Below are 11,020 nucleotides of genomic sequence, written 5' to 3'. Positions count from 1 at the left end.
CAAGGCCAATGGTGAACAGAATACCATCCCCACTGTGAAGCATGGTGGTGGCTCACTGGTGTTTTGGGGGTGTGTGAGCTTTAAAGGCATAGGGAATCTTGTGGAGATTTATGGCAAGATAAATGCAGCATGTTAACAGAATACTGGCAGACATGCTTCTGCACGAAAGCTGTGCATGGGACACTCTTGGACTTTCCAGCACAACAGTGACCCTAAGTACAAGGTCAAGCTGAACCTCCAGTGGTTACAGCAGAAAAAGGTGAAGGTTCTAGAGTGGCCATCAATCTCCTGACCTTAGTATCACTGAGCCACTCTGGGGAGATCTCAAACATGCGGTTCATGCAAAATGTGTAAAATGTTTTCTTTGTTGTCATGTTTTCTTTTATGATTGTGCCATTCTGTAATGACCTACAGTTGAATGTGAATCCCATAAGAAATAAAAGACATGTTTTGCCTGCTCACTCATGGTTTCTTTACAAATGGTACATATTTTACCAATTCTCCAAGGGTATGCAAACTTTTGAGCACAACTGTTACCAACGGTTTTATTTTTTACATGGCCTGCAAATTGACAAATCTTTGATTTACAAACATGGTAAGAAAACATGGCATTCTAAATAGAAAAAACTTTTGTTACCATGTTAATTTAAGAAATAGTCATACCACATTTGCAGTGTACATTTCAAACACAATCACAAAATTATCCTACCGACTCTCTATGATCCAAAGTGGCATTTTGATTAGGAGATCAGAAGAAAACTTGCCACTAAGAAATCCAATTCAAATAGGAATTGGCCATTTATGTCTGCGCTATCAGTTTTAGCTTGGTAAACATGTATCTGTGATAAAGTGATAATGCTAGGATATCACATCATATAAACATCTGTAAAGGCCACTAGAAAATATAAAATCAAGCCAAACAAGTATGAGGATTTGACAGAAGGTGTAACCAGCCAACCAGCTGCCAATCTTTTCAATGATATTCACCTCATAAACACAATTAGGGAATATCTCTAGATTCTCCCATTTAAATGTAGTGTCATCTGATGTGATTTTTATCCCCAAGAGTCCCTTGGCATTACTGAAAGCTGGGCAAATGTAAATATCCAATACTAAAATACCACAGGTCATTCACAGTTTCTGAAATGTTTTCAAAACTTTTTGATTAGCTTGTCAGAAAAGACGGGCACCAAGTGTGGCACATTTTTGAGCATTTGGAAAATAATACTGAAACTGTAAATTATCATTGTAGGTGCCAACATTCCAAGCTCAATACACAATAAGATTGGAAACCTGTTTTCACAAAAGTTTGAAATGAATCTGTGGTGATGTGGTTGTCATCCTGCCAGGCATGGTGGTCTGAACTGGACACACACACAGGGTCCCTTGTGTAAAACCTTTTCAGTCTGAATCAGAGTCAGAGTCGTTATATTCTGCAATACAAAACAAAGACACCAACGACATTTGAAGTGAGGAAATTAGGAATTAATGTTGGTGCTGTTTGTGTATGACACATTCCTTCTGCCAGTCCGTTTAAGATCATCTTTAAAAAGTCAACATATAGACATTATTATAATTAAGCAGCTAATATCATTGGAAAAAAGGGAATAAAATTGTTCAAATTAAGCTGACACTGTCAGGGCAACTTCAGAATTCAAACTTGAATTATATAGACTATAGACTGCGTATGGTCAGAACTAAACCAAAAACCAACTCATCCCACAAACACACTCACTGAGTATTCCCACTCCACTGACCATTGTGACCCTTCGCTGAGGGAACATGGTCTATCATTTCCATTATATGCTGTCAGCAAACTGAAGGTTTGTTTCCTTTCCTAAACTATTTGAACACATTTAATTAGAATTGACTGAAACCAAAACCATAATATATTTCTATTTCCTGTAGCATTTTTTTTTTATGGAATGTGGAATATGTAAACAGTTAAATATTTTGTTACCTGAGGTTTGTGGTGGGTCATCACCCGAGTCTCCTGCTTGTTTGAGGAAACTAGCCAGGTCATTAAAGATTACATAAAAATCTAGGGCAAAAACAATGGTGGCAATGAACCCAAACACCTGCGGGGTGGAGGGAAAGAAGACATTTGATCTTAATGCATCATGAAACAGCTAGTTAAACAAGATACCGCTAGTTAAACCAGAAATAGCTAGTTAAACCAGAAACAGTTAGTAAAACCAGGAAGGGGTCAGGTGTCTGACAAGCTACAGTGTGGGAAACAATTATTTGATCCCCTGCTGATTTTGTACGTTTGCCCACTGACCAAGAAATTATCAGCCTATAATTTTAATGGTAGGTTTATTTGAACAGTGAGAGACAGAATAACAACAACAAAATCCAGAAAAACGCATGTCAAAAATTTTATGAATAGATTTGCATTTTAATGAGTGAAATAAGAATTAGACCCCTCTTCAAAACATGACTTAGTACTTGGTGGCAAAAGTTCAGACGTTTCTTTGTAGTTGGCCACCAGGTTTGCACACATCTCAGGAGAGATTTTGTCCCACTCCTTTTTGCAGATCATCTCCAAGTCATTAAGGTTTCAAGGGTGACGTTTGGCAACTCGAATCTTCAGCTCCCTCCACAGATTTTCTATGGGATTAAGGTCTGGAGACTGGCTAGGCCACTCCAAGATCTTAATGTGCATCTTCTTGAGCCACTCCTTTGTTGCCTTGGCCATGTGTTTTGGGTCATTGTAATGCTGGAATACTCATCCACGACCCATTTTCAATGCCCTGGCTGAGGGAAGGTGGTTCTCACCCAAGATTTGATGGTCCTCGTACATCGTCCCTTTGATGCGGTGAAGTTGTCCTGTCCCTTTAGCAGAAAAAAAAACCCAAAGCATAATGTTTCCACCTCCATGTTTGACAGTGGGGATGGTGTTCTTGGGGTCATTGGCACACTTCAGACGGGCCTGTACATGTGCTTTCTTGAACAGGGGGACCTTGCGGGCGCTGCAGGATTTCAGTCCTTCACGGCGTAGTGTGTTACCAATTGTTTTCTTGGTGACTATGGGCTGATTCCTCACCGTTCTCATGTTCATTGAAACTCCACAAGGTGAGATCTTGCATGGAGCCCCAGACCGAGGGAGATTGACAGTTCTTTTGTGTTTCTTCCATTTGCGAATAATCGCACCAACTGTTATCACCTCCTCACCAAGCTGCTTTTCGATGGTCTTGTGTAGGTCTACAATCTTGTCCCTGACATCCTTGGACAGCTCTTTGGTCTTGGCCATGGTGGAGAGTTTGGAATCTGATTGATGGATTGCTTCTGTGGACAGGTGTCTTTTATACAGGTAACAAACTGAGATTAGGAGAACTCCCTTTAAGAGTGTGCTCCTAATCTCAGCTCGTTACCTGTATAAAAGACACCTGGGAGCCAGAAATCTTTTTGATTGAGAGGGGATCAAATACTTATTTCACTCATTAAAATGCAAATCAATAAAAAAATAAACATGTAAATATGTAAATATTTTTTCCCCTCACTGTACCTATAATATTTTAGAAACTGTAGAGACACATATGGAATTGTGTCACACAGTAAGTTAGGGGGTAAAAGTCTGAAAAGTCAAAAAAGCGTGACTTACCCCTGCTGCTTTAGAGGCCCCGTCTGTGTACTTGGAAACTGATATTATGGAGATAATGAAAAAGATAATGGCTGCACTGACACAGCGCAGAAAATCCTAAAATAGAGATATAATGAAAGAATTATAAAAATGTTTTTACAGTTGTACTTAGTAGTTACTATCTGTGTGTCCATATCGACTAACAAAATATACTCACCATCAGAGGAAAGTGGAATCCCTTAAATCGCTCATTGAATTTAGTGCAATAGGCAAAGAGGAGGAAAAGGGCAGCCAGGAACTCAATTAGGGGCGCTGTGACAAAGGCTGCTGCCGTGGACGCCACAAAACAGATGAAAGTAATGAGGGACAGGGCCTGGTGAAGATGAAAGACACAGAGAGAAAGACAGATACAGTGAAGAGACCAAGATAACCCACATTTATCTTAAGTCCAACACTAAAGAAGTCACACTTTCAAAATATGTTGCTGTGCCTCAAAGCTATAACACTTCCTGTCTCAAGCTGTAAGAAGATGCAGCTGTGGAATGATAAATACACACGGGCCTCCACAGATACAGGCAGACATTCTCTTGTCGATGAAATTATGATGAATTGAAAAGTGTTCTTGTTTATACCATCTCTATGAGTCACAGGTTTGTCGTTTCTTTAGAAAGCCCTCTTTGTGATAGTGCAGTTTTCCTAATGTACATCCCCTTGCCATAAGACCCTCCGGTTAACATCACTGGACAAGACCAGGCGCTGAGAGCTGAGCCATCTTGTCTATGTTTCACTGGGTCATCAAACCACAGACAAAGCTGGCCTCAGGGTTGGGAACTCCCCCCAAAATGCAGTCTTTTGCTACTGCTCGCACTAAGTACAGCAGACTGTATTGCTTTTAAACTATCGTTCACTTGTGTTTCATCATTGAACGAACACTGAAGGTTTTCTGTGATTTGGATGATCAGGCGTTTTTGCCCAACCTTGACGTTGCTGGAGTTCCTAATTTCAGACCCACTCAGAATTCCATTGTTACATTTCTACATGGTGTACTTTGCATTACATAGCAGAAATAGTTATTTCCAAATATGCAAAGAAAAGCAACAAGTAAAATTCTCTAAAATAGTCTTGCTATGGGGAATTAGCTAACAACAAACTGCATATGAAGTGGATGCTACCGAGAAACTAAGCATTATTGTCATTCCAGCCATCAACTTAATGCATATGTTTTACAGCTGTTGAGCAAAACACTAAAACCAGCCCATTTAAGGTTTTACCAGGAGTTTTCCATTGTTAAAGTCATAGTAGTATCCATGCAGTTTCAAGCCCAAGGGAGAGGATAATATTCTAAGTGGGTGTGAAGAGAGGTTGTATTGTTCTGGGAGACTGATTCCTTTACCTTATAGGGTTAGTCAGCCAGAGTCATCTAATAAATACCTCTTTACAATATAAGTCTGGGCGTATGTCCTCTAGGAGCGTTATTAGAAAGAATGAAGAAGGAGATCATTGTTTTACACAGAACATCCAGCAACTGCGTCTCAAATGACCAGACCTATGATAATAACATGTTTGTGTTCAATCAGTTCCAATCCTTGTTGATCACCCTTTTTACGCTGTGCAGGCAGACCCTCTGATTTCCCTTCCTGCTATTTAAGGTTTGAAATAATCATGGATTTGTTTCTAGAATAATTATATGCAAGCTATGTTATTATATTAGCCAACTAACCCTTTCACATATCTTTGCTAGTTCTGTTCAACTGTAATGTAAACATCTGCCCCCAAAGTTGGCTACTGCACACCAAACCGTTATTTGATATCCACTAATATATTTGGCTTAATACTGAAACAATTTTTGAGGGACTGACCACATGAAATATAAAATAAATTCAAATTGTATAGTTTACTAATTGCTACAGTGTAAACATGAATTATACAAGGCCAGATTAGTATAATCGATATAAGACAAGAACAACTCTAAAATTCTTATGCATATACATTTGGTGTAAGACTTAAGGATGTCATAAATCCGTGATAACGTGAATTAAAAGGAAGCCTTGAAAGTGCTGAAAGTGAAAGTTGAAAGTTAATCAAAAAGCAAATAAAAAACGAGATTTCAATGTTTATGTACCAAGTGCAATAGCATAAATTCAAACAAAAATACTTTCAACCGTTCAATAATTAAAAACGAATAGCACAAACTCGTTAAATCGAGTGTACCACGCCCCCGAAAACTACATTTTTACTCATCTGCTTCGCTTTGCTGCGTTGAAGAAAGTTATGCCGACGAAACAATGGAAATCATGGTTGTAATATCTCTCCTTTGAAATCTGACCGGACAGTTACTTTACCACTTCTGCAATAAGTAGTCGTCCTTTCCGTGAAGAGGCGAATTCTTTTGCGCTTGGGAGAATAGCTTGAAAGACACGTCGCCCCGGTCCAGTCGTATCGGGAGCCTCGATGTCCCCCATTGCAAAGATTAAAGTTTTACCTCAATAACGGTTACACATTCAGCAGACTGACAAAGAATGGATGAGTTGAGAGCGGAAAATGGAAAGCCCTGAAAAAGCGTATTGCTTCTTGTGAAAACGGAAATAATGACGGGAAAAAAATACGGAAACGTAGTTTAAAAAAAGCGCAACATCTGCATTCTACAGATGCTCGACCGAGATCGATGACGATAGGCTAGGCTTAGTCATTAAAACAAAATCATAAAAAATAAAACATGTATTTGTATTTGAAATTTGAAATGGTATGTTTAAAACTAAGCATACCATTTCAGTGTTCCGTGTTATACAGAAATATCAGATCATATTTAGGCTTAGTCTATGGAAACACCAATAGGCCACGGATAGGGTAGATTTAGACGTGGAACAATTTTTGACAGAACGTATACAGAAGTATTATTCTATAACTATAAAGTAATGTGAAACCTCAAAATGACGGCTCGGAATAGATGCGGGGAAATAAGCTACCCTTGTGGAGTATGTTACAAGCCAGTGGGATGAAAGTAACACTAAGTTAACGGATTTAAAAAACATTTTTAACACTGACAACTGTATTCCCTCACATTTAGTGTAGGGAATCAAAATAGTAACACAAACCTTAGACAAAATAGGAATTGTATAATCTCTGTGGTTGAAAACAAAAGCTGGACAAGCCTGCGATAAATGTCTGTCTACTGCAAGCTGCCTAAACTATTACTGACAGAACAGTTCACAACCTCACAGGTTCGGCTAAATACTAGTCACCCTGACCTAACAAAACAAAATAGGCATGATTTACACTTTTTGTGAGTGTGTGGGGGTATAATTTCCAGCATACAGTTACAATTAGGGGCCAGTATATAAGAACCATTTGCCTTGTGTTTTGTAGTTAGCTCTGCACTGGCTGCCACTTTCACCACTAGAGCACAGTCTCACTTGGATAATTGGTCTGATGTATAAGGTCACAGGTAAACCCATAGCCATGCATTGGTGAATACAGAGATTCATGTTTTTCACAGCTACTCACAAACTGGATTACACAAACAAAAATCATCATACTGTCAACCAGCAATGTTTCATTTGTCACTGCCTTCTTTTATTAATTAAATGGGAACATCTGGACATTAAATAATTACCGTGTCAAACAGTGCCCATCACTCATTCATCAAGTGGTACATTCATAGGTCGCAATAGCCAGCACAGTTTCATCACATATCAAAATTACTCTGATTTGAAGGTGAAAAAACACATAAAGGACTAGCTATACAACTGGGTAGAAACCACTAAAACCCTGAAGAGAGGAGTGACACCAGGGCTGGTTGGATTCCCCACAAAATTCTACAAAAGATCACAGTTGATCTTTCACCTCACCTGCACACAATTCTACAAAAGGCCAATGATGAGATGTCACTGCCACCTACTTCTAAATAAGGTTGTTATATATATATATATATATATATAAATAATTGTAGGAAATCATTCTCAGCGAGCAACATTCGTAAAAATTTAAATTTTTTAAATATAATTGCTCTATTTTCTCTTTACCCCATTACAAAATGTATTTATATATTATAATCAACTTAATAATAAGCAGAAATTATCTTGAAAATGGAAATGTTTATCTTGGCTGTCAAAAGAGAAGCAAATGTTATTTTTGGGGCCCTGTGTCTCATGCTAAGCTAACCCTAACAGTGGAAGTGTTCCCCCCAAATGTAAATAGAGGAGAAAGGAACAGACATCCATGAACAAAAAGAAAAAAAACTATACAGAACAACAAAGGAGGGCTGCCTATGTACCCCCCACCACACACACACACACACACACACATCTATGTTGTTGCATAGATTATAAAAACAATTGCTTTCCTAATCGAAGAAAATACAATGGTATTATCTTGAGTAAGACAATACAATGTTGGTATCTTTAGTTTGTAGTGCCACTTGCCACTGATCTTGGTTGATTGAATGTTATCCTCTTGATAAGCATGCTACCATCCCAACACCACAGGCCTGCTGCTACTAAACCCATTATCTGGAGAGGGAAAACATGCAGGTATTAACATTTGGCTACAGGCTACAGGTAAGGTACAACTGCAAGGGAAATGTTGGTAATTCTTCATTGATTCATTCTCCTGGTTTCCAACATGTTGTATTATACAACCCTGTTTCCAAAACTTTGGGACGCTGTATAAAATGTAAAGAACAACAGAATGCAAAGAGTTGCAAACCAGTTAAACTCTATATTCAATAGAAAATTGTACAAAGGCAATACATCAAATGTTGCAACTGAGAAATGTTATTGTTTCTTGGAAAAAATCACTCTGTGAAAGACTGCATAGGCAAATAGTGCAACAGTTCAAGAGTATCACGTAAAATTGCAAAGAGTTTGGGGATCTCATCATCTACAGCACAATATGATATATTTTTTTTAAAGAATCTGGAGTAATCTCTGTATGCAATGGACAAGGGAGAAAACCAATACTGGATGGCCATGTCCTTTGGGCCCTCAGGCGGCAATGCATTAAAAACAGACATGATTCTGTAGTGGAAATCACTGCATGGGCTCAGGAACACTTCCAAAAACCACTGTCTGTGAACACAGTACGTCACAGCATCCCCAAATGCAAGTTAAAACTCTACCATGCAAAGAAGAAACCAAATATAAACAACATCCAGAAACGCCAGCGCCTTCTCAGCGCCTTCATAATGCACATGGCATGGGTGACTTGCACATCTGAACAAAATATGCTGCCATGCAGACGACATCATTTTCAGGGAAGGCCTAGTTTATTTCAGCAGGACAACATGCCAAAAAACATTCTGCACATATCACAACAGCATGGCTCCATAGTAAAAGAGTCTGGGTGCTAAACTGGCCTGCCTGCTGTCCAGACCTGTCTCCTATTGAAAACATTTGGCGCATTATGAAATGACAAATACAGCAAAGGACTGTTAAGCAGCTAAAATCCTATATCAAGCAAGAACGGGACAACATTCCACTTTCAAAACTTCAGCAACTGGTCTCCTCAGTTCCCAAACATGTGCAGAGTGTTTTTAAAAGAAGAGACGATGCAACACAGTGGTAAACATGCCACTGTTCCAACTTGAAACTTGTTGCTGGCATCATATTCAAAATGGGCATTTCTTTTTCCAAAAACAATAACATTCCCTGTTCAGCATATGTTGTCTTTATACGATTTTCAATTAAATATAGGGATAAATGATTTGCATATCATTGCATTCTGTTTTTAATTGCATTTTACACAGCATCCCAACTTGTTTGGAAACGGGGTTGTAGATATACATTCTAATGCCTTCTTGAATATTTCAGTTCATTTTAGACAGGAGAGTGTGTATAGGAAGGCTCCACTCAGGTCTATGAGTCTTACAATTAGAAGGTCAATAAGCAAAACAAGTTGTCTCACCGCTCCAACCAAGGTCGCTGTCACTGTGTACGTGGACACTGCTATCAAACTCAAGACAAGTATGAAGACTGCGGCAAAAAGTGAGTTGATCACATCCTGATGAAGAAAATACAGAAAGCTGAGAACATTCTGACACATTCGTAACAGCTGATGAACATTAAAGACAGACAGAAAACAATTCAATTGAATAGGTTCCTTACTATGAGAGGCCAGAAGACCAGTGTTATCTTCTTGTTTAACTTCAGAGTGTAAAGCAGAATGAAGGAAAAGGTGATCACAAACTCCATGCATGTAGCTGCAATATATTTGGGCCTGAATGCTGCAGCAAAACACACAAAAGCTACAAACATAGTCCCCTGAAAAAGAGAGAATTTTCAATCAGGTATTACAAAGGAATGCTTACTGGTGATCTCTATCCAAAAGGTATTTATGGATAGTGTATTTTAGATTAGATTATTAAATTCAAGAAATGCAGTTTTGTTGTACTAATCCTAGAAATGAAAATGTCTGACATGAAATGCTTTGAAAATGCTTGTAGTTTTTGCTGATAAAAATGTAATGTCCACTAGAGGACACCACAGTACCTTCAATTAGGTAACCGAACTCCTCAACTAGACCTACCTAGTGCTTGACTTTGGCTGGAACCGTCTAAATTTAGGCAAACAGTGTTCCGGTTCCTTTTTTAGGCAAAAGAGCAAGCCTTATTGGAACAAGCCTTATTAACACATATATTTAGATGAACATAGTCTAATGTGTGAAATATGAAGGTACTTCACTTATTTTAACCCAAGTCAAGTGTTGGGCCTCCTCACTGGGTTTAACTGGGCACAATTTAAAGGAACTAAACAACTATGTTTACGTCTGCTTCCTCATTTCTTCTAGACAACACTTTTAAGAAAGAATGTAACTTAAATATATCACTCTGTAAGAAGAAACAAACGTGAAATACTATTTTAAAAAATCTCTTTTAACCATTTATACTGTACCAGATATTGCTATATCTGTGTGTATCTTTCCTGCATCTTTCCTGGAAACAATGGTTTGTCAAAGAAAATGTGTATAAAAATGTCTCACCAGCTCTGTTAATTTCACGATACCCCTCAAGGATCTGAGAAAACCAAAATCAACCTCCATGGTTAGGGGAAGGACTCTCATGGAGCCATCAACTGCCATGTTGATGGTTTTCAAAAGAACAAGCTCAGTCTGTGCTTTGCTTCCTGAATAAGCAATTTCTCTTTAGTTGCAGGAAACTACAGTTTGTTTCTAAACTTGTGTAACCCCACCCATTGCTGTTAAACACAACAGGCGTTTTAAAAAAACCATTTGTAACTCCTCAAAACAAATGAATCGTGAGCTAATATATCAAATATGTGTGGGTCATAATGTTTCTTTTAATGGTCCTCAATGTGCTCAATAATTATTGACCATAACTATTAAAAGTATCAACAACATCTGATGGAATCTCAATGAGGTCAATAGTGATTGTGGTTATTGCAGGAACCCAGGTCTTAGAACAGATGAAGCTTTAAAGCCATT

The 11,020-nt window shown here is 38.4% G+C and overlaps 1 protein-coding gene across 2 annotated transcripts; it reads right to left on the bottom strand.

Annotated features, from left to right (window-relative positions):
- Positions 1–486: 486 nt before the first annotated feature.
- On the bottom strand, positions 487–10,712 carry LOC105005771 (CKLF-like MARVEL transmembrane domain-containing protein 3). 2 transcript variants are annotated; one of them, XM_020045142.2, is made up of 8 exons: positions 10,559–10,712; positions 9,685–9,840; positions 9,485–9,580; positions 8,005–8,091; positions 3,801–3,956; positions 3,605–3,700; positions 1,961–2,078; positions 487–1,433 (listed from the first exon to the last, which is right to left on the bottom strand). In XM_020045142.2, the coding sequence occupies exons 1-8, from the start codon at positions 10,655–10,657 to the stop codon at positions 1,402–1,404; spliced, it is 840 nt and encodes a 279-aa protein (XP_019900701.1). In that variant the 5' UTR covers positions 10,658–10,712; the 3' UTR covers positions 487–1,401. The 2 variants fall into 2 exon arrangements, with proteins under 2 accessions (XP_019900701.1, XP_010862236.1); XM_010863934.5 differs by lacking the exons at positions 8,005–8,091; positions 9,485–9,580; positions 9,685–9,840; positions 10,559–10,712 and adding an exon at positions 5,926–7,986.
- Between the last annotated feature and the right edge of the window lie 308 nt (positions 10,713–11,020).

This window comes from Esox lucius, chromosome 2 (genome assembly GCF_011004845.1).
Source record: "Esox lucius isolate fEsoLuc1 chromosome 2, fEsoLuc1.pri, whole genome shotgun sequence".
NCBI lineage: Eukaryota > Metazoa > Chordata > Actinopteri > Esociformes > Esocidae > Esox > Esox lucius.
Note: the sequence above shows the minus strand (reverse complement) of the source record. Positions and strands in the feature narration are given on the sequence as shown.

Coding starts and splice junctions, on each gene's coding strand:
- LOC105005771 (XM_020045142.2), bottom strand. CDS start 10,657: ATGGCAGTTGATGGCTCCATGAGAGTCCTTCCCCTAACCATGGAGGTT. Junction 9,581..9,684: donor TGGTCTTCTGGCCTCTCATA/GTAAGGAACCTA, acceptor TTTCTTCATCAG/GATGTGATCAACTCACTTTT. Junction 8,092..9,484: donor CAGCGACCTTGGTTGGAGCG/GTGAGACAACTT, acceptor TTCCCTCTCCAG/ATAATGGGTTTAGTAGCAGC.